General features: G+C 33.1%; 2 protein-coding genes across 4 annotated transcripts in view; both read left to right on the forward strand.

The window, feature by feature from the left end:
• LOC124438153 overlaps positions 1–25,643 on the forward strand; it is a 281,486-nt gene that overhangs the window by 30,642 nt on the left and 225,201 nt on the right. The window contains exons 35-42 of the mRNA XM_046988148.1: positions 559–595; positions 818–876; positions 1,498–1,544; positions 2,490–2,548; positions 2,966–3,044; positions 3,183–3,288; positions 3,551–3,663; positions 3,773–3,894. Coding sequence (XP_046844104.1) covers positions 559–595; positions 818–876; positions 1,498–1,544; positions 2,490–2,548; positions 2,966–3,044; positions 3,183–3,288; positions 3,551–3,663; positions 3,773–3,894 — 622 coding nt within the window. The remainder of the gene's footprint in view (positions 1–558; positions 596–817; positions 877–1,497; positions 1,545–2,489; positions 2,549–2,965; positions 3,045–3,182; positions 3,289–3,550; positions 3,664–3,772; positions 3,895–25,643) is intronic.
• Positions 7,221–13,831, forward strand: LOC124438167. 3 transcript variants are annotated; one of them, XM_046988180.1, is made up of 8 exons: positions 7,221–7,289; positions 7,658–7,699; positions 8,264–8,397; positions 8,684–8,810; positions 10,789–10,907; positions 11,883–12,786; positions 12,899–13,579; positions 13,667–13,831. In XM_046988180.1, exons 6-8 carry the CDS (start codon positions 11,892–11,894, stop codon positions 13,723–13,725), a joined length of 1,635 nt encoding a protein of 544 aa, XP_046844136.1. In that variant the 5' UTR covers positions 7,221–7,289; positions 7,658–7,699; positions 8,264–8,397; positions 8,684–8,810; positions 10,789–10,907; positions 11,883–11,891; the 3' UTR covers positions 13,726–13,831. The 3 variants fall into 3 exon arrangements, with proteins under 3 accessions (XP_046844136.1, XP_046844137.1, XP_046844135.1); XM_046988181.1 differs by having other exon boundaries at positions 10,806–10,907; XM_046988179.1 differs by lacking the exon at positions 10,789–10,907.

Below are 25,643 nucleotides of genomic sequence, written 5' to 3' on the forward strand. Positions count from 1 at the left end.
AAGTTAAATTAAGTAACCAAGTTGGATATTACATGGCCAGATTGCTATGAATTTTCATTGGATTTTGCAATGTTATATAATTAACTATTATTTTTGTCTTCAAATGACTAACGATCTAAAACTGAAGGCGAATGAAATTTAAATTTGATTTCCATACATCATGTTTGTTATGTAAAATATTCAATAAATTTTAACATGTGTAATTTAGTAATACATAGCATTTCTTCAAGTATAACAATGTATAGCAATACATATAACTATATATAACAATATAATATGGATGTCATGACTTGTAACGCAATTAAGGAGTTGCTCGATCTGTGCTCAAAATCCGTTGTACTTTAGCGTTATATAAGTCTTTCGTATGAGCTCCGAGCGTGAGTTCAATGTACTAGAACGCTATTCAGTTTATGTACGTCACTACAGTACACTGGAAAGGGTAAAGATTGATATGCATAAAAAGAACAACTTATTGAATTGGGGAAATTGGTAATATTTGAATAAAATGACACTTTCATGTGAGGTTGTGATCATTTCCTAGTATTTCTTTTGTTGCAGCTTTTAAATTGTTAGAAGAAAATCTGTGTACGTTGAGGTAATGATGACGAAGTCAAACTTGCTTAATTTTTGTTTATTTTGGCTTAGTTGTGTTGTATTTTTCTTGAGACTAAAGATCGTATGTTTTAAGCCACAAGCTTGCATTTATGAATTTCAGTCTTGTAAATACTTCGCCAGATCTGTCTCTTTCAGTCATTTGTTGCTTGTTATTTCAAGATTCCACATTTTCAGTTAATTTCCATTGATTCTATTATTGTAGTGTGCATCATTGGTGTGTACGGAACTCAAAGTATGAATACTGCCGAGGGACTCTACCAGGTTTCGTTATTTTAATTGAAACATCCATATTTCTCATGCCTTGCTTTACAAAAGACAATTTTCGCAATTATTTGTGAGTTATCAGTTATCTAATGATAAGCTTTTCGTCTTGAGAGAAGAATTTTTATCAGATTATTTTTATTTTGATGGCTATTTAAACTACAAATTAAACACAAATGCAGTAAACCAAATCATTAATCTCATAATTATGTCAACAACAACTCGCTCGTAATGCAACTCGTCTTTCCTTGTTGTCAATTAAATTTTTTCTTAATTTTTGATTGTTAATCTCTACAAAAAAAAATGGCTCAGGAGTCGGGAAGCTATGTACGTTCGGAAGCTTCCAATTTTTAGATTGTGAGCATTTTATAAGATTTGATAAAAAATTGAATACTTGGTTTATACAGATGTGCCAACTTTTCAATGAGGGTGACATGATACAGTTAAACCAAAAAAATCGAATTAAATATCAAAAAATTTATCACACCAGTTTAACTATTGTGAATTACCACACAGTTAGCATGGCACACACACAACTTTTCGAAGCCCCTGCAGTTGAATGTTTTGTTTTACATGCAAGTGTTTATTAAATATTTCTGGGCTTGTTTAATTGTTGTATAGACAGAAAATCCCAGAAGAAAAGAGGTGTCTGCTCGAAATATCAAGGTGTATGTAAGAACCAAACCTAGTCAATGATATGAGCCTGAGAGTATTTTCCAAAATTGTTTTTGTGAATCGATTTAATGCCTTTTGTTCATGTTTTGTACTCCAACTTTCTACACTAAGTTATTGGTTGAAAGAACGATTGTTGGCAATGTATTCAGCGGCTTTACCAGTCAATGTTATGCTTTTATACATAAAAATATAACAACCATCGCCAAAAGTGCATCCGTTATCAAAGAAAGGGTTGTCCAATAAGGATGTGGATATTATGTACATTGACATTGCTAAGAAGGAAGATTTTCAGCATTTTGGTTATTTGGTATAAATCGTATTGTATGATGCAAATGACCAGCTTTCAAAATTCGAACCGCTAACCCACTGCACAGGGCGTTCGTAGCGAGTAGAATGAGACTTATTTATTAAACTCAGGATTTGAACAAAGTTATTTTCCAAAATGCAGTCTATGTTTAAGGTTTTAGCATGTTTGTAGATTCCGGGGACTCTGTAGCATGTGCATAAAAAACTGAAGGAAGTCACGGTCCATTCCTATCTTGAAATACGTTTTTCTAAACAAAATTAAAATCGACTAAAACAGAACATCTCTCCTTGTACTAGGGTGCATGGTATTTCATCTATCGTTATATTGTATAACCGTTTGGGACTCTTACAATTCATTGACTTGACAATTCATGGGATTGAGACGAAAATCTTCAGGACCATAATTAGAGATAAGTTAGGTGAGCCAGCTGGTAAAGGCCGTTGAGTCTTCAGTGGTCTGGGGACAAGTAAGATGACTACATGAATCTTAATTTTTTTAAATGGAAACATCGCTTTTAAATGTTGTTTAAATGTTAGCAATACTATAAATAAATATTTACGAAATGAACTTACATGAAAATAGTTTTATAACCATTAAGCTTGTTAAGTAAAGGAGAAATACATTTTTATAGGTTTTATTATCTGTGGATTTTACAATGATTCACAGTTTGTTTATCATCAACCATTCAGGGTGAGTCGGTAGTGACAGTATGTATTGGTTTTATATTTGTTTGCTCTCAAAGCTCTTCTGTTGGTTTTGTACGTATCAGCTTGTGATTATTGTGAGAAGTACTTTACAATTATTTGAATGAGGTAAAATGAGACTAGTTTCAGTAAGATATTAAAGGAAAGCTTGAACAATGTCAGAAGCCAGTGAAGGTAGATTATGAGAAGTATCATGTGACAGGATTAATACTCAGAAAAAATAAAGAATGTCATAAAAATCGTGAGATATTACCTGATATCTGTAATTTCAATAGTGTTGAAGTCAGTTAGATGATTTTATTTTGATGATTTCAGCTTCCTCAATTGTTTAGTTATCACAACTTTACACCAAATGGGTTACTGTGAGTCACTAGGTCATATGATGTTTTTCATGTACATTTAGGGATATATTTCTGGAAAAACATTGGAGAAGTGTTTTGGGACGCTCTGTTTGTGATTATTTCTTCGAAGCTCAAGGAAAGGTAAATGAATTTATGTGTAAATTGTTGTTTGTGCTTCTTTGGTTGAGAAATTTTAAGGTACTTTCATGAATGGTTCTCATTTTATATTTGTCTGACAAAAATGCTCCTAAACAAATTAAATATCATCTTTATGTTCAGGCTACTTCTCCAGAAGACATTCCTCCTGTAATTGCAACAGGATTCAGTTATCTCATCAGTATATTTCGCCATGATCTCTTCTTTGTTTCTGTTGTTGAAAATGAAGGTTTGTGTTTATATTAAGGTTAGTTAATGTTTTAATAATGTTTATTTTGAATCAATTGCCTCTAATCCAATCAAGTGATTTATTGCTTGTTTTAATTTAAAAAGTATGCATTACATTGCAAAGAAGTGTTATCACTTAACAAAAGGCATTGCATTAGGCATTCCTAGTGGTAGATAAAAATAATTTAGCCTTCATATCATCAACATGTGGTGAACACTTTAATGATTATTATTATTGATGAATTGAAAACATTCCTTTCCAGTTCCACCTTTGTTTGTGATTGAATTTCTTCATCGAGTTGTTGACTTGATCAAAGAATATTTCTCTGACTGTACTGAAACAATCATTAAAGAAAATTGTGTCATTGTATATGAGGTTTGAGATTAGTATATTTTGTAGAGAATCTAGCTGTTTGATAGATGAATTTCAATTTTTTCTGTTGTGTGTAATGTAAAATATGATATTATATCTTTATATTCTTCAGTTATTGGAAGAGATGTTGGATAATGGATTCCCTCTTGCTACAGAGTCAAATGTCCTTAAAGAGTTGATAAGACCTCCTAGTATAGTTAGAAATGTTGTTAATAAAGTGACTGGAGATAGCAAGTAAGAACCTTCCTTATAGCAAACATATGAGCCATGTTTTTATGTAGTTATCTATATGTTGTTCATATAAGGATCAGATATAAATATAAAGCAAATCCGTAAAACCAATAAACATTTCTATATTTGCGTTGTTATTTACATGCAACTTACTACAATATTTAGTTAAATTTGACTTAGTTTACACATTTATGATCATTCTACATATAATGTAAGTTTAATATTTCATATTTTCCTAGTATGAGCAGTCATCTCCCAACTGGTCAATTGTCCAATGCTCCATGGAGGAGAACTGGTGTAAAATATGCAAATAATGAGGTACGTAGCTATATTCACATTGTTCCATTAAGAAATTTGAAGGAAAATCCTTTTTTATGCTTTGTTTTAGATGTAATGTGATGAGTGAACTTTTTTCTTTTGTTAATTAGTTGTACTAAATATTGCTAATTAGTTGTTGGTTCTAATTATTCATAATAAGTTCCAATTATTTCTAATTATCACAAATTAGTCCTAAGTATTTCTAATTAATTCTATTCATGTTATAGATTTATTTTGATGTAGCCGAAAGCATTGATGCCATCATTGATAAACAGGTAACAACATTATAATACTTTGGATTTCTTGTTCCCTTTGTGGAAGATGTATGACAAAAATATGTTTGTTGTTTTTGTTTGATGTTAAATTAAAACTAAGGACATGCACGAACTGAAAACTTATGGCATGTTTAAATTTCTTAAAATTTTCTGTTTTGTGTAGGGCTCCACCATATTTTCAGAAATACAAGGAACTGTAAGTGCCTTCCTTTTTTTATACTTTGTTATATGTACTCTCTAGTACAACATTTTAAAGATTTTTTCACCTTTTTTCAACTTTGTTCTTTCAGATTGACTGCAACTGTAAATTATCTGGCATGCCTGGTATATTTATGATACTTTGTTATATCTCTAGATTAAAATTGAATTTATCTGTAGATTAAAGATTTGTATTAATTATAGATCTCAACATGTGTTTTACAAATCCTCATATCCTTGAAGATGTCAGTTTTCATCCTTGTCTTCACTTCAGAAGATGGGAGGTACGTAAGTGTGAATGTTGAATATGGATTGTCTCTGATCAAAGTGGAGACAAATTATTCTTCATATGACTAATAACAATTTTCTTTTTACATTGAACACTTTTCTTTCAATCATGCACTAAAACTGCGTTTGAACCCGACTACTTCAAATGTCTGTGTATTTTCGTCTGAACGAATTTTGTCATTCGTCCCCCTGGATGGTCGTTTTCGTTTAATATCATATAACGTGGCAACCGGGTGGGTGTTTTAGCAGTTATATTTTCATGATGAAATTGTCTATTTTGATAGTATTTTTTGTTTTTTGTTTAGAGTAAATATGCTACCATTGTTTGCAAAGCCTCGTGTCTTGTTTCAAGAGGTTTATCAACTGTTGAAATTGTTTTAAAATATTTTTTATTGATTGAAATAAATTAAAGTGTTTGATTTTTCTGCGAATCAAAACATTGATTCGATGATCGTCTTTTACTTGATTGTTTCAGGGTGGAAGTGGAAGATTTGAATTGTCGATGAGTTCAAAACCAGTTATGGGTAAAAATGTATATATATATAATCATGTCAATTTATTAAACTGCTGTTGCATCTTCTTGCATTTATAAACTTAAAAATATAACCTAAACTAGTCCATTTTTTTCATACGTATTATCTCAAAGCATTTTGTATAAAACTAACTACATCGTCCTAACGTAATCATACCAAGTCAAATATTGTATACATTAACTTTTTCAAAGTCTTTTCACTCATTGTTTCCCTCTTTTATTTAGATCGAGAATGTTGTCGTGACTGTTCCATTTCCTAAACAAGTTCTCAACCTTAACTTGACTACAAACGGTAAAAACACTCATAAAATATTAAACATTACAGTTTGATGTTTCATTGCTCTTCATTGACGTTTCTCATCAACATTTATGACTTGTGTTCCATGTTTTCAGTTGGTACCTATTCATTTGATCCAATCAAAAAAGAGCTTTCATGGGAGGTAGGTTCATGAGGAAATTGTCACGATCACGTGGTTATGTGAATTTAACTTTACGTTAAACAATTTTAGATCGGTAAAATACAATCTCAGACACCTCCACCTAACATCAAAGGAAATGTAAGTAAAACTTGTTTTTCTTTTAATTTTTGCCCGTCTCAGTTGATTTACAGAAGTCTTGCCATGTTTTTCAAGAAAATATTTTCAAACTTTTTGCATGCAGAGCAAGATCTCTCTTCACAACATTTTTGCTCACGAAGTAAAGTAAGGTCGATCTTGCCAGTAACCATTCCTTGGTCACAAAGTAAGGTCGATCTTCCCAGTAACCATTCCTTGGTCACAAGTAGGTCGATCTTCCCAGTAACCATTCCTTGGTCACAAAGTAAGGTCGATCTTCACAGTAACCATTCCTTGGTCACAAAGTAAGGTCGATCTTCCCAGTAACCATTCCTTGGTCACAAAGTAAGGTCGATCTTCACAGTAGCCATTCCTTGGTCACAAAGTAAGGTCGATCTTCCCAGTAACCATTCCTTGGTCAAAGTAAGGTCGATCTTCCCAGTAACCATTCCTTGGTCACAAAGTAAGGTCGATCTTGCCAGTAACCATTCCTTGGTCACAAAGTAAGGTCGATCTTCACAGGTGGCTATAACTGTAGTTATATTCTTAAATTGTATTCTCTTTTTTTATAATTGGTACTATCCCCCTTCCACTTTGGTATTCACCTTTAAAGATCTGATTTCCTACCATAGTTAAACAATGTGGTGATGTGAGAATCGCTCTGATCTTTTTATGAAACTGCTCTTGTTTCATTTCGTCTTATGTTACTTGTCGTCAAATTCTTGCTGTATGTTGGTTTTCTGTAGTTTATTGCTTCTTATCATAATCTTTGTTTATTTTTCTTGTTTTTTTTTTTATGAAAAGAATTAATGTATATCTCCATAATCTTTTAATTTCTTTCCTTTTGTCTAATTTCCACTGTTTATATTTCAGATATCTTTAAAAAGCGATGTTCCACCTTCGAAAGTGAATTCCAACTGAATTCGTAAGTGGTTTTTTACTGAGTAACGTATATAAAACCAGTTATGATTGGATGATATACTAAAATAATTCCCAAACCAAATGTTCTCTATAATACAAAGTTAACATAACTTCCTTCAGACATGATTTATTTATCAATACTCTTTAATCATAAACATGCAACATCGTGCAACAGTACCATCGTAAATTTGTGAAACTCGTCTCCCTTTCGCCTTCTTTCATTAGTAGCATTCTTTTCTTTAGTTAACCTTCAAAATATATTCATTTGTCGCTTTGAGATTGAAAGTCGGTAGACTGGATGTACATGGAGAGGTAGGGACAGTTTACATGGTTTGATGTGTATGTAGGGGTACACTTTGCATGGTTTGTTGTGTATGTAGGGGTCTACTTTGCATGGTTTGATGTGTATGTAGGGGTACACTTTGCATGGTTTGTTGTGTATGTAGGGGTACACTTTGCATGGTTTGTTGTGTATGTAGGGGTACACTTTGCATGGTATGATGTGTATGTAGGGGTACACTTTGCATGGTTTGATGTGTATGTAGGGGTACACTTTGCATGGTTTGATGTGTATGTAGGGGTTTACTTTGCATGGTTTGGTGTACAAATTGGTGTTCATTTTAATCTTGAACAGATGAGTTGAGTCCAACTAATGTTATATGGTTTCTGATGTAATTTAGAACTACAAGCTATGAAAGGAGTCAAGACACAACAGCTTGACGGTATAATATAAGAACATAAAATTTTGTTGAATAAAAGCACAACACAACATTTACGCATGGTTAACAATTCGCGATTCTCCTTCCTAATCCTTCCACAGAACAAATTTTGATTAGCTTTCGAAAAGATAGTTCAAGTTGTTGTGTTTTTTCAACATGTATGCATGCTTGACAAAAAAATGTATCGTCTACTGGGACTGCAGTGGCAATTGAACTTTACCATGGAAGAAAAAAGCAAAGTTGTGAAGGCAATCTTCAACTGCATTGAACGATAAAAATGCGTCAATGCAGCAATACTGTACATGCAAAGAAGTTATGTTATATTGCAGCACGTTATATTTAGAGAAAAAGTTTCACTTGGAGCAACTGTGCAGTCACTGTAAGTGCAGTGTGCAATGTTAAAAAAGGGAACCGTTCTAAATGTAGAAGGGAGGAAAAGTCTGACTTGTTAAAGTTATAAGTAATTTTTAGTACAAAATGGGAATTAAGCTTTAGAGTTTGTTTCCACTAGTTGAAAATTGTTTTCCAAAAAATTTAGCATGGTTTAGATTCTTGTTATTTTTCTAGTATTACATGGCTGCTTTAAGCATATGGAGTTGCTGGTCCGAACAAGAAGTTGGCATTCCACTATTCAACGTGGCTTCAATTCTTTCCGATTTTCCGTGTTACTTGGGTACTTAGAGCGTATGGATTTGCTAAACGTATGTAAAGTTTTGATTCTCGTTTATGATACATAGCGTTCCCAAGTCGCAGTTGGGTATTGTTTCTATGTTGTTAAGAGATTTTTCGATCAAAATTCTGTTTGTTGTCAACATTTCTAATTATGTTCTTCCTGAAAACGAATTTCTGTCTGCAGAAACTGATCATTCAGTTTATCAATTTGCTGCTTCATCCACAAAAAATGCTAAACGATCATACGAGGCAGCTGCATGGCAGTTTTGAATATCATATGACTTTTACAATGTTTTATCGAATTTTTTATTTCAGGGAATTTGATTGGTAGTCTTGACGTTCGTTATGGATTTACCTGCAAACATTGGCTCATAGATCCTGCCAATAGAGATTTTATCTCGTTTGAGAGGAAGAGAGTTTTAGAGAAAAGTCGCATTAAAAAGTAAGTTTCCCAGTTAAATCGCAACATTAATTGTAGTTCTGAACATTTTTAGTAAAATTCAAAATACATCAGCAACACAATAAAATTGTAGTGAGCCTGTGGGAACATAAAATACTCGCGATTTGATGTCATTTATATTAGTTTGTTAGTTTAATATGACAAAACAGAACATACGTGAGTGTCTACACTGTAGTGACAAAGCCCATGAAATACCAAAAAAATTGTAAAGTTTATGAAACGTGAAGAAAGCGTCATATTTTTTAGCAAGTTGCTATGCCACAATTGTGTAACTTTGATCAGTTGTGTTTTAATTGTTGCTATATATCGTATTTACTCATACTTTTCTCTAAAATTAATGTTTTATCGCTATAATAATCATATTGGAGTCGTAGTTGACATCAAAAAGTGCATTTTTAATTTTCACCATTGTAAGAGTTCTAAATTTGTATTTTTGTGGTTTGTGTCACAAGCAATGTTTACCGCCAACCAACTACTAAAGTTAAAAGCTAACACTGGTATTATCCATTCTCTCCATTTCTATGTACAACACTAGTCATTCATTTTTAGCAGTTTTAAAAGACAATTTCAAAAATTGTGAGTCTCTTAACAACCAAATGTTTTTAATGCCCTTCCTCTCTTACTTGACTCGCGTTTCTGGAGCTATTACTGTTATCGCACGCTAGTCGTGTTCACTCCTGCCCTTTGAAATGAGCAGGACAGCCGATATAAATACTTGAAATAGACTGCGCTTTTATCGTATAATATTCTTGTGCCTGCTTCTTATTGGGATTTTAATACTTAGTTAGTACGACTATTACTGATTAGTACTGCCATTTGAAATCAGTAGACCACCGACCAACGCTTGTAAGTATAAAGTAATTACTAAAAAATAACTACGTTTTGTTTGTGCTATTTATTTTTATAAAATATTTTACAGTGGTTTATTAGCAAGTAACTGTAAAAGATCCTATGTCACTATTCATTTCCTATAAAAAATAGATACTAACCAGCTGTTGATAAAATATTTCTCATATTTCACATGCAAATTTTCGTTAATTTGTTGAACATCCGAATATGTCTAAATGCCATTGTTAAAACAAACTATTAGATATGTTTGAACTTGATCTATGAAATGTATAGTCTGAAGAGGTTTTTCATTTGTCTTACCGTTGGTTAGTCTATTTCGTTTGATTTGTTACAATACTGTTCAAAATTTCTTTTTTCTTAACTAAAAATATCTAATAGAAAACGAAGTGCCTGTACATATCATCTGTACATTTCATCACCTTGATGAATGGCGCAAAATTTAACATGACGTCGTTCATAATGTTTTGCTGGTTGTACATACCATAAAAATCTTGATATCGTACATACATAAGAATATAGAAGCTCTCTGCTTTGCTTGCAGCAATTATTTGTAAACGTTTTTTTTTTATTGCAGCAAAGTTGGAGTTTCTGGTTAACCTAATGTACCATTTGATAATTAAACTTTCATAAAATAAATAACAAATAGTAAAATTGATAGAAAAGTTTACAAAGTTAGTCAGAATTGCTGCAGTACATAACACACCTTCCTTGCTCTTCTAACAACAGTGAAATTATTGAAATAGCATAATATTTGAAAGCATTTATTCGTTCTTAAAATTAGGAACTGAGCACTCTAGCTACATGCAGTTAAAGTAACTAAAAAATACAGCGTCTTCAATATGTTGAAAGTATGTTATAACTTATAACGAACTAATGATTCTTACTGTTAAAATGTATGAGAAAATTTTCTTTTCTGTTTTGTGTTCCTGCGTTCTAAACAAAGTTTGAAAACATCTCATATAAGATATATTATGCTTTTTTGCATTGGGATTCTAGCTTTTTCTATTCCGACAATAATACTTGTAAATTTCTTCACACTACGCAGCGCGCGGAGATAATACTCAAAGAATCTTTTTATCTGTGTACTTCCTGCTGTGATCTTTTTAAATAGATGATATTGCAAAACAGGTATTCGACACAGTTTGATGGTTATAATCTGAGGCGTACAAAAATGACGACAATATCAAAGTTTGTCATCTTGTTAAACACTCAAAGCTCGTCAAATTAATTGTAAGTTTTTCGGACTAAGTTGTATTGTATTATATACACTAGACTATTAAATGCTAGGTACACGTCAAGATGTTACTGAGTTGAATATAAGTAAAATGTTTAATGAAATGTTTCATCTTCTTTCTATATGTCGTAGTTGCCTTCAATCTTCGAACCATCTACATCATTAGCGGTGGAGATATTTTCCGCCATAAACGTAGCTAAATCAGAAAAAAATGTGGAAGCGATAAACATACCGAGTAAAACGTTTCTATACACTTTAAGGTTTTCGCTGATATTACCAACCAGTAATAAAGTTATGTGTCTATGGAAATCTTAGAACATGGTTATTTACAAGTTTAGATTATTCACGTTTCTGCTTGGGTCGATCTCATTCATACTTTCTCAGGTTAAAGCTAAAGGCGACAGTATAAATATATACTGGTGGGTGGAAGTTGACACGCAAGCAATTTTTTTCACGCTGATTGTACACTGCTCTTAAATTGGACCAAATTTTTTGTATTGGTTGATTCAGAAGTTTGGTTTAGTGAACAGTAATTTACTTTGCATTTAGGCTAGAAATTAATATGATTCGTCAACAAATTAAAAGTTGTTAATCAAAGATGGTATATTTATCAAATTTTGAAGGTTCTGGAATAGTTTACATACAGAATAAGATAAATAAAGATAAGCAAATGTTTGAAGAAAATAAGTCGTTTTAAATGTTCATTGAAAATTGAAACGCCTTTTTTTTAGTATTGTATGTAGTGCGTTAAACCTATTTTACTGATATTTATGCAAATTTGCAGAGTAAACACAAATTTTGCGAAGTTTCTGGTGCAAAAGATTAGAAAGAATTGTATTGGCCAGTAAATCTTTGATATTTAGCGCATGCAAATATATTTTAATGTTACAAGGATCATTTGCTTTTAACATCTAACTAATAATTGATAATAATAGTCAAACTCAACAGGTAAATTTCCCGAATTTAACTAGACAACAGAAATGGAAAGTTCTACAGAGGCAACTAGAAGCAATATGGAACCAACAACTGAGAGCTCAGATAAATCTGTGCATTATTCTAAGAAGAAATCACACTCATACAGCAGTCAAGCAGAAGCTTTGTCATTTTTTAAAGAAGAAAATGTTAGTATGAATAATGGTGATTATGGAACAGCAGTTGAAAACTACAAAAGATGTTTGGAAAATGCCGAAGAGAATAACGTCAAAATGATGGTTTATTTTGGTCTTGGTAACGCTTACACCCTCTGTGATAATTGGGAGGAAGGATTGAACAGTTTTAATCATTGCTTAAAGTTTTCGTGTAAAGTTGAAAGTGAATATTTTGAACATCAAGTATACCTTGGCCTGGGGAGTGTTCATTCTACCATGAAAAGATTGGAGGACGCAATGAAGAAAGATGAAATGGAATGTCTCTGCCATATTGCATTGGGAGGATTGAATAAGTTGCTTAAAAATTATAAGCAATCTTTGGAGCATTATAGAAAAGGATTTTCTCTTATTGAATCTCAACAGCAACAACATGAACAGCATCATCGACCACAACGACAAAGAAAAGTTGGTGGTATCAACGTTAGTAAAGATTTCGTCAACCTTAACATGAAGAACTTGTCAATTGTTACTTCAGCTGGAATTGTGAATGGAGTGTTGGCTGTTTTATGGGAACTAGCGGAGTTGTTTGATAAACTTGAACAATGGGGAGATGCAACATTTATATATGAAACATATCTGGAGATGGTCACAAAAGATGAAGATATAGAAAACCAAAAGAACGTCATGGAGCGTCTTGTGCAAATATACGATGAAGAAGAGCGTTATTACTTAAGAAATTCGATGGAAGCCAAGTTGCAAGAAATCATTAAGAAAAAGAACGAAAAAGGTAGAGAGTTTGCACTAATGAGAAAGCTTTTTAGTAATCTGTTCATTGATTGTTTCCGTTTTACTTAACTTTAATTTTGTACTTTTATCATTTTATTAATTGCTGTCATCAGAGTGGGAATACATTGGTGAATCTGTTAAACATAAAGAATTGTTCTTAAAATTGATCAAGTATGGACGAAATCCCAATGTCGAGGTCAAGCATGTAGACAATGTACGTTTGATAATCTCTGAGGAGTTTTGCATCGGTAGAGGAAGTGATGGAACCCGTGTTTATCTGGGACTGAAAAAGGATGGTTACGGCAGAGCAGTAAAACGAATACGTCGAGATAACTGCATCACGATTGCCCAGAAAGAAAAGGAAATCTTGAACAAATTCAACGCAAAAGAGTCGAAATATGTTGTGAAATATTACTACTTAGAAGAGGACACTGGAACAGACTATGTCTATTTGATACTAGACCTATGTGAAGAATCGTTGGAGAGTTTTGTGGAATCTTCTACATTGCAAGATCTTCAAAAATCTTTTCCCGAAATTCTCAGACAAATGTTAAAAGGATTAGCTGATCTTCACTGCGGCCCTTGTCCTATTCTTCATCGGGATTTAAAGCCTTCCAATGTTCTCCGAGACGCACATAGTAAATTTCTGATTGCTGACTTTGGTATAAGTCGAGAATTGAAGGGTGGCCGTAAGACATATCATACTAGCTCCAAAAAGGGAACTCCTGAATCATATTGTAAAGATGAAGATTCCGTTGATAAAGCACGTTACAAAAAAATAGTCAGATGTAATGGTACGTGTAGAAATGTATCCTTTAGTAAATGGCACATAAATTAAATTCTTGACAGTTTATTCACGCTATTCTGTTTGATCGATTTAGAACGCAGGAATGTTGGCTTATTATGTTGCAACAAAAGGGAAGCATCCTTTTGGGACTGAAGACTGTAGACTTCAAAACTTGTTACATGGAAATCATGTTGGCTTGGACGAAATAAAGGATGCTGCTTTCCTAGACCTTTTGTTATGGATGCTACAACTAAAACCAGAAGACAGGCCATCAGCCAACGAGGCGTTAAAACATCCTTATTTACAATCCGATAAGGAGAAGTTTGACATGCTGTGTGATGTTGGGAACCAACCAGAGATAAAACCATCAAAAGGTCAAAATTCGCAATAAACAATTGGATTGCCATTCGAAATGGATGGAGCTTATCGACGATGAAGTATTAGAAGATTTCTAAACCTTTAAAACAAATGGCAAAAAGAAAACTTTCACTTACAAGCCTACATGGGCAAGTTGTTTAAGATTCATTAGAAACGTGAATGAGCATTGGAACGATAAATCTCGTACACATCTATCGCCATATGTCAAAGAAGGAAACTATAAAAAGTACTTTTTGCAACATTTTCCCGATCTTCCTCTTCGTGTGCATAAAATCATAAGGTCAACTGACTGGAAAACAAGACCTGATCTCAAGAAACATTTTACCTGTAAGCCATAAACATAATTTTCCTTTTTCAAAGACATTACTGAAATAGGCTTCCATGATGATATATATATTCCCGATTTAATTTTGATGCTCACTCAATCTTTTACGGTAAACTAACAAATTTGGCTATAAAACAATTGTTTTCTTACTCTGCCAACTCTCTTTTTTGGTTGTATTTTTATTTAGTGTGTTTTTAACACTCTATAATGTTTTCTCTCTCGACTCTCTACACTTTAAGCTGTACATAATAGTGACAATACCGTTGTGAACATTTTTTAGATATTGAACATCATTTGAAAGTTGAAGAAGTTAGTGGAAAGAAAAGCAAAGAGGTCATGGACAATCTTGATCTTGATGGTAAATAAAGTTACAACAAACTAATGCTCACTGGAAGTTAATCACTCTCAAAATATAACTCTTGTCTACGACTTAGCATATATTATTTTAGGAATTGGTAAAATGATGTAAATTGATGAGAATCCACTTTGTAACAGTAAATAAAAGTCGATTATTCTAATAAGAAGGGTTAACGTATTCCTCTAATACACGCCTAGCCTCAATTACGCGTTTCCCTCTGGTGAACGTCCCTTCCGAATGCGTTTTTATTAGAGTAATTCCGTGAAAATATAAAATATTCAACAATCCTATCGATAAATATGCGACAAATGTGTATTTAGAGAATTTTATATGGTGCCTTTCTGATGTCCATGTAGTCATTTTTTTCTTTATACTAGCAAGAGTCGTTTAAGTTAGTCCTGTTTTTACGAGCTTCGTGCAAAGGTCTGAATGTAAGAGTGAGTAGCAATCTTGGTTTTTACGAGCTTCGTGCAAAGGTCTGAATGTAAGAGTGAGTAGCAATCTTGGTTTTTACGAGCTTCGTGCAAAGGTCTGAATGTAAGAGTGAGTAGCAATCTTGGTTTTTACGAGCTTCGTGCAAAGGTCTGAATGTAAGAGTGAGTAGCAAAATTGGTTTTTACGAGCTTCGTGCAAAGGTCTGAATGTAAGAGTGAGTAGCAATCTTGGTTTTTACGAGCTTCGTGCAAAGGTCTGAATGTAAGAGTGAGTAGCAATCTAGGAGGTCTGGGGGTGTATTGACTAATCATAACATCCTGCATGATAAACGTATAGCATTTGTCAGTTTTTTCGAGTGACTTTCATTCGTTATGAAGATTGAATTACTCTTCAAGATAGAGGAAACTATCAAAACGTGTCGTACGGTTAGCGATAGGCAAAAGTTAAGACTTGCCAAAAAAAGTTAAATTTTTTGTTTGTGTCTAAGCGACAAACAAATGATGATTTATCCTTCTTTCGAATAACATTTTTCTTGAGAAAATCAATAAAAGCTATATTGTTGAATTGAACTGAAACCTAGAACCCTTCATTTGCAACTGTTGCACTTTGTATTTTTTTGTAGTGAAATTGATTTTATTACGGTCTGGTACCAATGATAGTGGTTGAAACATTTCTGCTTGTAATTGCATTAATTCAGATGCTAAGGTGCAAGTCGCAACTTTACATTAGTTAAAGTTTATAAGCGTTCAGAAAACTGTTATATATGTGACATAAACAGTTATGTAAATTGTGTCAATAAGACATATATAACAATTAAATGTCGAAGAAAATTCTTCTAAGTGGAAGCGAGGATATTATAATGTGAAATATGAAAGTTACTTTAAGTTCTGTGAAAATATGTTGAACAACCTTTTCTTAAAACTAGAATCAAGAAGATGAAAAAACTCATTTGTAAAGGTATCACATTTCATAGGTATTAAATATACCAGTATCGAGAGACAAGTTTGTGTTATGAAGTTACAAGTCACGAATTTATATGTGATCAATAGTATTGTCTGGGAGATTAATGATAAAATACCCTTGCTACCATCAACACAACAGTCTTTATACAGCATACATTGTAGGAACACATAACCAATAGCTATTTTTTGAAGTTTCAGTAGCTAACTTTTCTGCCAATCAAATTTAGTATAAATATGTTCAAATTAATCAAATACACTTTACAACATTTGTACTAGGCTATAATCAGTTAATGTTCGCTGTTTTCAGTTAAGTAAGCTATATTGATGTATAAATGGCTTAATTTCTTGTTGTTCAAATTTACACTTTCCACGTGCAAAATTTACGCCTTTGAGATTTACCCACCATAGCGTTTGGAATTTAACCATAAGAAAATTTAACCAAGGCAAAGTGAAATTCGTTCGAGTTAGCAAGAAGTAGATTAATATATGTGCAGCAATGTCTGTTGATCTCAAAGAGAAACAGTTTTTTTCATGCATCATGTGTAATGTACAAGCAAGTAGCAAATCCAGGAGGAATTGACTTCGAGTTAGTGGAATTAAGGTTCGAGTTAAAGGAGCCAGTTGGAGTTCTCGTGGCTCTACTGTAGTACTGATTGTTGTATATCATTTGAGGAAACGTCTGAATCAATGAAGGTACTTATCTGTGTGATTGAAATAAATTTGTTGTTTTTGCAAATTCTTAATTTAAAATGTTTTGCATTTCTCTATGATCAACGTTCACAAGAATATTAAAAAGAATAAAGACACTGCTAGCTCATCGTGGGCTCTCAATGACAGCGGTATCTGTTTCAAACATAAGTAGCAATCAAGAGATAAAACATGGCTGGTGAAAGAACGAGAAAATGAAGTATGTTCGCTTGTGTTTCAATCAATGGTTTCGATGCATGGCCTACATTTCCGGTGAGTCATGCTTTGTAAAACTAACTTTAAAGTTGTGTTTCCTCAAATGTGCAGATAATTTACAGGCTTGTACTTATTTACGTTTTACATTTCAACCTTTGCAAAATTTCTCAAGTCTATCCCCCAAAGATTATTTCCAGCTGTGATCTTTTGAAATTTTTTAATTTTTTGAACAAATATGTATGTGACAAAGTGCATATCATTTTTATTATTTTCATGGTTCTATCAGACGTAAACTAAACGGCAAAGAAGTCAAATTTGATAATCAGGATGAGATAATCATTAGCAAGATTTGCAGACCTATTTTTGTTGTATTCCTGTCATGTTTAAAGAATGGTATGCTTATAAAACACTAGATTAAATTTGTGAATTATTTCAATGCATTTAATAGCATGTTGGGAAAGTTCATTGCGTCAGACGTTTGATTCTATCGCTAAAAACATGTCTGTAATTATCATCGTTATTTATCTCGACACGAATAAACCTTCAAATTATATTTTTGTTAAAACTTACTGATTTTTCACTCATCAAGAAGAAAGTATAGAAAAAAATATTAAACTATGCAGACTAAGACAATTGTTTTGAAATTTGTGTTTACATATAGCTGCGTTTTTACATATATGTAGAGTTAATTTATAGATGGTAGGAGAACCGAGAGAGTTTTATAAATTAGCGTATGTTGTTGCCTATGACGAAAGGTATTAATTAAATGGCTAGAAGTGACACTGATCGAGCTACTGACAATTGTCCTATGTCAGACACTTCAGTAAATCATAGATCATCCGGATTTGCCTGCAATTACAAAATATTTACCTGACAAGTTCAGTTCTTTTACAGAATGCCAATTTTATCAGTGCGTGCAAATACTGTAGGGTAGGATCGAGGGGGTTGTTGTAAAGTATGTGTTTATATTAGTCACGCATGACAATATAAATTGCGTTTATTCAACGTCTTATTTTTATGATTTACAGTTATTTGATACAGTTATGCATCTTTAAAATATTATCAATGCAGCTTTCAACATGCAGTTGAGATTTTATTTCAACTGCTTCTTTCTTAAAACGAGATGTGGAAAGGCCAGGATATCTTTAGATGCCAATAGTATCGGAACTGATTGCTTTGTATTAATCAAGTAGAAAATGCATACTGTCTTGCTCTTGGTAGACATTGACTTCATCAAAACGGTGCAAGTGTTGAAGATTCCCAATGATGAATTTCAATTTCAATTTTGAAAAATAAACTTAGTCTAAGACTCAAAGTTACTGGTTTGTTAAATATTCCAAATATACCCAAAGGAATTTATAAAATCATTTATTCCCCTTATTATTATTCAGTTATGTATGTTATTATCTTACATAATTTAATGTGGTATAATCAAATTTGTTTCCCACTTTTGAAAATTCCAAATCAAGCTTTTGTCATTTCACTTACGTGAATATTGCAAGTATAACTTGTTGTCCTGAAGAGCTAAAACGATAATGTGAAGAAAATCCAATCCAAATAATAATATAAATTCAGGAGCGGTTAACTATAGTTTTTGCATATGTAGATCAGTTTGAAGAATTTTGAACTTTATCCAACATTGTCCAACATCATCAACATTTCTTTACATTTTATTGTATTGTATTATCATAACTGACTATTATACTCATGACTGAATATAACAGACTATTTTCTTGTTCTTCATAAAATATATTTTATGTGCGTATGACGTTTTAAATTGAAACTTCAAAAAATTTCTCTTATCTCACCCTGCCTCCAACTGTGATCATTTGTAGTTGTCTGTATTGTTAACATCATTTTAATCTACGACTAAATGCAAAACAGGTATTCGACATTCTTTGATCTGAAGAGAACGAAACCGGCAAAGAAGTGAAAGGTTTCAAGTTGTTCTCAACCTAAAAGATCGTCAAATTTGTGGTAAGTTTCCCTTGTGGAATGCGCTTTTATAGGTTTGGGTGTGGTGTGAATAGGATTGGTGTTAATATTATTAAAGTGCGTTATTATAGTCAATAAGACGTTAGAAATTTTGTATTGCGTCAAACACGATAGCAAATGAGCGCCTAGAATCTACGTAGAAATAGATGAAACAAAAAGTTTTCCTGTTCGCTTGTAACAAATAACAGTCGAAGTTAATTTTCACAGATACTCTTCCAACGCTTCTAAAAGAACCACGACTTTTCCTGTGATTAATCCAAAGTTGGGATTGGAAAGTTCCACCTAAGGAAACTTGGAAATAATAATCAAGAGCTCAAACAAATATTTGCCGTATCACGAGAAGAGATGGGGACATGGCAGTCACAACCAGCAGCTATGCAGTTCTTGGAAGAAGGGAATTGTTCTATGAATAATGGCGATTATGAAACGGCTATTGAACATTACAAAAAATGTTTGAATTCTACCGACGATAATAGCCTAATAACGATAGCATGCTTTGGCCTTGGTAATGCTTACACACTATCTGATAAACGGAAGGAAGCAATAAACTGCTTTAATGATTGCTTGAATCTTTCATCTGAACTGGAAATTAAATATTTTCAACATCAAATATACCTCGGGTTGGGGAGTATTTATTGTACCGCTAAAACATTGGAGGAAGGCATAAAGAAAGATGAAATGGATTGTCTCTGCCATATTGCATTAGGAGGATTGAATAAGTTGGTTGAAAATTATGAGAAATCGCTGGAGCATTACAAAAAAGGATTTAATCTTCTTGAATCTCAACACCAACAGGAAATGCAAAAAGAAAATCAACTAGAAAACCAACAGGTACAACAACAAGAACAAGAACAAAATAAACGTCGACTACGACAACAAAAAAAAGTTGGTGGTATAAACGTTAATAAAGATTTCGTTGACCATTACTTGAAGAACTTGTCAATTGTTACTTCTGCTGGAATTGTAAGTGGGGTGTTAGCTGTTTATTGGGAATTAGCTGAATTGTTTGATAAACTTGAAGATTGGAGTGAAGCAACTTATACTTATGAAACTTATTTGGAGATTGTTACCAATGGCGATGATATGGAGAAACAAAAAAATGCCATGCAGTGTCTAATGCAAATATACGAAAAGGAAGGGCGTCATTACTTAAAGGATTCAATAGAACTTAAATTACAAGACCTCGATAGGAAAAAGAAGAATAAAGGTACAGAATCAGATGAATTTATCTTAAAAGATAAATTTTACTATAAATGAACATTTATTATACGTTTAAGGTTGAAAAACTAAATATTCTTCCTTCAGAGTTTCACTCAAGTTGTTCGTCACAAAATTGTTTGTGTGTAATATTCTTTTAACCTTATTTTTGTTATCTGCTATCCTCCACTCATGCCAAAACGTATTGCCTGAACCAGTGCCGTAGGAGGCAAGGAAAATTTGGGGGGCTCAAGCTTTTTTGGTAAAATTTTTCATTCAAAAATGACACTTTTCTTGTTAAAAAGCAATTTTTTATATTAAACTTAAAATATGTAGAGGGCACGTGTCCTCCTTCATACGTCACTGGCTTGAACGAGTTGTTGATGATGGTTTTTCATAAAATATTTTGAAATGTACACTTGGTATGAAAATCCTCGATGCAATAAAAAGAAGCTTGAGCTACTTTTATACATCTGATTATTCATGCACATTTGCTCTCTATGAATGTAATACTTTTATTTCAATTTCAGAATTGCAGTTACAAGAATGGAAATACCTTGGTGAATCAACAAAACATAAAGAATTATTCCAAAGACTTATTGAGTATGGGCACAATCCCAGCATCAAGGTTGAATATGTGGGTGATGTATGTGTAATTTTCTCTGAAGAGTTTTGTATCGGCAAAGGAAGTGATGGAACACGTGTTTATCTTGGACTTGGAAAAGATGGTTACGGTAGAGCAGTGAAACGAATACGACGAGATAACAGTCTTGCTTTGCAAGAAAACACAATTTTGAATGAAAGCAATGCACAGAAGTCGGAGTATGTTGTTAATTATTCTTACTTAGAACAAGAGAGTGGAACAGAATATGTATATTTAATACTTGACCTGTGTGAAGAATCACTGCAGGATTTTGTATTGTCAGAAGCAAATTCTTTGACTTGTCTTCAAAAAGCTCTTCCCGAAATTCTCAGACAAATTTTAAAAGGATTAGCTGATCTTCATAGCGAGCCACGTCCTATTCTTCATCGAGATTTAAAGCCTTCAAATGTTCTACGAGACGCACAAGGTAAATTTTTAATAGCCGACTTTGGTATTAGTCGAATATTAAAGGATGGCCGTACAACATATTTAAGCATTGCAATAAGTGGCACTGAGTATTGGATTGCTCCTGAATCATATTGTATGAAGGCTCAATCAACAGAAAAAGCTCGTTTCAAAAGACAGTCAGATGTAATGGTAGGTGCTAAAGGGTAACTTTTGCAAATTAAATTGACTTTGATTTTTGACATTTTTCATAAGCTGTTTGATTTTCCTTGATTTTAGAATGCAGGAATGGTGGCTTATTATGTTGCAACAAAAGGGAAACATCCTTTTGGACGTCGAGAGTATAGACTGAAAAACTTGTTAGATGGAAACCCTGTTGGCTTAAAGGAAATCGACGATGTTCAACTTAAAGATCTACTTTCATGGATGCTACAACGTGTACCTGAACTAAGACCATTAGCCAATGAAGCGTTAAAACACCCTTATCTACAATGCCATGAGGACAACTATGATATGCTGTGTGATGTAGCAAACCAACCAGGGATAGAGATACCGTATTTAGGTCATCCTCTTAACTCAGATGTGCATGAGCAGTTAAATGGTCTAAAAAATTGGATGGACCGTATTGAACCTCATGCTTTTAGTAATTTCAATAAAAGTCAATACGACTCCACATGGTTGGGTTGCTTAAAATTTTTGCAAAATGTTCACCAGAATTGGCATGAGAAACCACTCATACATATCAAGGAAGGCAAGTATGAAGAGTATTTCTTAAGAGTTTTCCCAGAGCTTCCTTTGCTGGTGCATAGAATCACAAGGCTTAATGATTGGAAAACAAGACCTGATCTTGAAGAACATTTTACAAGTAAGTTATAACCACTGAAATAATTCTATTATTTTCAAAGATAGATTTAATTTTAGGCTTTCTTTTCAAGGTCAAAACAATATAGTTTTTAGTACAAACTTTTTTAAAAAATGCTGTATTAATAAGACTGACGAAAATTTAATCAAGTCAGTCATTTAGGGTTTCCGTGTAATCTTTCATGGGATGAGGAAAACAAGAATCTTTGTTTTTGATTCATTGCTATTTAGCAATTAATTTTGGCATTGATATCGCGTTAAAGATTGGCAAACATTATTTGCATTTTCAGCATTTTATAATTCTGAAGATCCAGAGCCCAAATTCTTTTAAAGATTATATCGTGATGTTTTTTTCATATGGTGCATGGTCTGTAGTCTGTAGTCAAATTTCATTTGTAACAGTTTTGAAAAAAGTTAGTAGATTCCAACTACTATCTCAGAGTGACAGTCGATAGTAAAAGTCGAGAGTCAAAAAAAAGTCAAGATTTTAAATGAAAAGTTGAGAGTCGAAATGAAACTGATTGTATCAATAAGCCTATATTGTAAGTTGCTTTGTATTGTTTGCTATTGTTGCTTATTCATATTTGTACTGTTCTAATGTAGAATCGTATTTGCAAGACATTAGACTACTTTTAGTTAATTCTTTGACTATTCTTATCATTCATGCCTAAATGTGACAATTTTACGTGATTTTAAGACTTGGTGTGGCCAGAGTGGAAATATATTGATGAATCAACACAACATAGAAAATTGCTTTTAAAATTGATCAAGTATGGACGCGATCCCAAGGTCGTCATTGAACAAGTGAACGATGTAGGTGTAATTTTCTCCGACGAGTTTTGCATCGGCAATGGAAGTAATGAAACCCGTGTTTATCTCGGACTGGGAAAAGATGGTTACGGTAAAGCAGTGAAACGAATACGACGAGATAACCATCTTGCTCTGCAAGAAAACACAACTTTAAATGAAAGCAATGCACAGAAGTCGAATTATGTTGTAAATTATTACCACTTAGAAGAAGATACCGGAACTGAATATGTCTATTTGATACTTGACCTATGTGAAGAATCGCTGGAGAGTTTTGTAAAATCTTCTACTTTAGAGGATCTTCAACAATCTCTTCCCGAAATTCTCAAGCAAATTTTAAAAGGATTAGCTGATCTTCATAGCGAACCAAATCCTATTCTTCATCGTGATTTAAAACCATCTAATGTTCTTCGAGATGCACAAGGACAATATCTGATAGCTGACTTTGATATTAGTCGAATATTGAAAAATGGCCTTAAGACACATGTAAGCGATGCTACTAAGGGAGCTCAGTATTGGATGGCTCCTGAATCGTACGTTGTTAATGAAGAGTCCGTTGATAAAGCACGTTACAAACCAGAGTCTGATGTAATGGTGGGTGTAAAAATATAACCGTTTGCAAATTACTTCCAAATTTTTAGAAATCTTTTGTTGACACTGTTATGTTTTTATTTATTTTAGAATGCAGGAATGGTGGCTTATTATGTTGCAACAAAAGGGAACCATCCTTTTGGACCTCCAGAGTATAGACTGAAAAACTTGTTAGATGGAAACCCTCTTGGCTTCAAGGAAATCGACGATGTTCAACTTAAAGATCTACTTTTATGGATGCTACAACGTGTACCTGAACTAAGACCATCTGCAAACGAGGCGTTAAAACACCCTTATCTACAATCCTATGAGAAGAACTTTGATATGCTGTGTGATGTGGCAAACCAACCAGGTATAGAGATACCGTATTTAGGTCATCCTCTCAACTCAGATGTGCATGAGCAGTTGAATGGTCTAAAAAATTGGATGGACCGTATTGAACCTCATGTTTTTAGTAATTTCAATAAAAGTCAATATGACTCCACATGGTTGGGTTGCTTAAAATTTTTGCAAAACGTTCACCAGAATTGGCATGAGAAACCACTCATACATATCAAGGAAGGCAAGAATGAAGAGTATTTCTTAAGAGTTTTCCCAGAACTTCCTTTGCTGGTGCATAGAATCACAAGGCTTAATGATTGGAAAACAAGACCTGATCTTGAAGAACATTTTACAAGTAAGTTATAACCACTGAAATAATTCTATTATTTTCAAAGATGGATTTAATTTTAAGCTTTCTTTTCAAGGTCAAAACAACATAGTTTTTAGTACAAACTTTTTAAAAAAATGCTGTATTGATAAGACTGGCAAAAATTTAATCAAGTCAGTCATTTAGGGTTTCCGTGTAAACTTTCATGGGGTGAGGAAAACAAGAATCTTTGTTTTTGATTCTTTGCTATTTAGCAATTAATTTTGGCATTGATGTCGCGTTAAAGATTGGCAAACGTTATTTGCATTTTCAGCATTTTATAATTTTGAAGATCCAGAGCCAAATTCTCTTAAAGATTATATCGTGATGTTTTTTTCATATGGTGCATGGCCTGTAGTCTGTAGTCAAATTTCATTTGTAACAGTTTTAAATAAAGTTAGTAGATTCCAACTACTATCTCAGAGTGACAGTCGATAGTAAAAGTCGAGAGTAAAAAAAAAGTCAAGATTTTAAATGAAAAGTTGAGAGTCGAAATGAAACTGATTGTATCAATAAGCCTATATTGTAAGTTGCTTTGTAGCTACGTAATGTTTGCTGTTGTTGCTTATTCATATTTCTACTGTTCTAATGTAGAATCGTATTTGCAAGACTTTAGAATACTTTTAGCTAATTGCTTGACAATATTATTATTTATGCCTAAATGTGACAGTTTTACGTGATTTTAAGACTTGGTGTGGCCAGAGTGGAAATATATTGATGAATCAACACAACATAGAGAATTGCTTTTAAAATTGATCAAGTATGGACGCGATCCCAAGGTCGTCATTGAACAAGTGAACGATGTAGGTGTAATTTTCTTAGACGAGTTTCGCATTGGCAAAGGAAATAATGAAACCCGTGTTTATCTTGGACTGAGCAAGGATGGTTATGGAAAAGCAGTGAAACGAGTACGTCGAGATAACTGTATCAAAGAAGCAGAGAACGAAATGAAAATTTTGAATGAAATCAAAGCCAAGAAGTCGAGTTATCTTGTGAATTATTACCACTTTGAAGAAGATACCAGAACTGAATATGCCTATTTGATATTTGACCTATGTGAAGAATCGCTGGAGACTTTTGTGAAATCTTCTACTTTGGAGGATCTTCAACAATCTCTTCCCGAAATTCTCAAGCAAATTTTAAAAGGATTAGCTGATCTTCATAGCGAACCAAATCCTATTCTTCATCGTGATTTAAAACCATCTAATGTTCTTCGAGATGCACAAGGACAATATCTGATAGCTGACTTTGGTATTAGTCGAATATTGAAAAACGGCCTTAAGACACATGTAAGCGATGCTACTAAGGGAGCTCAGTATTGGATGGCTCCTGAATCGTACGTTGTTAATGAAGAGTCCGTTGATAAAGCACGTTACAAACCAGAGTCTGATGTAATGGTGGGTGTAAAAATATAACCATTTGCAACTTACTTCCAAATTTTTTAGAGTTCTTTTGTTGACACTGTTATGTTTTTATATATTTTAGAATGCAGGAATGGTGGCTTATTATGTTGCAACAAAAGG

Source organism: Xenia sp. Carnegie-2017, unplaced genomic scaffold (assembly GCF_021976095.1).
Source record: "Xenia sp. Carnegie-2017 unplaced genomic scaffold, XeniaSp_v1 HiC_scaffold_19, whole genome shotgun sequence".
NCBI classification, from domain to species: domain Eukaryota; kingdom Metazoa; phylum Cnidaria; class Anthozoa; order Malacalcyonacea; family Xeniidae; genus Xenia; species Xenia sp. Carnegie-2017.

Excerpts from the sequence above, each read along its gene's own strand:
- LOC124438167 (XM_046988180.1), top strand. The coding sequence starts at position 11,892 with ATGGAAAGTTCTACAGAGGCAACTAGAAGCAATATGGAACCAACAACT. Across the intron at positions 12,787-12,898 it reads TAAGAAAAAGAACGAAAAAG|AGTGGGAATACATTGGTGAA; the intron begins GTAGAGAGTTTG and ends TGCTGTCATCAG. Across the intron at positions 13,580-13,666 it reads AAAAATAGTCAGATGTAATG|AACGCAGGAATGTTGGCTTA; the intron begins GTACGTGTAGAA and ends TGATCGATTTAG.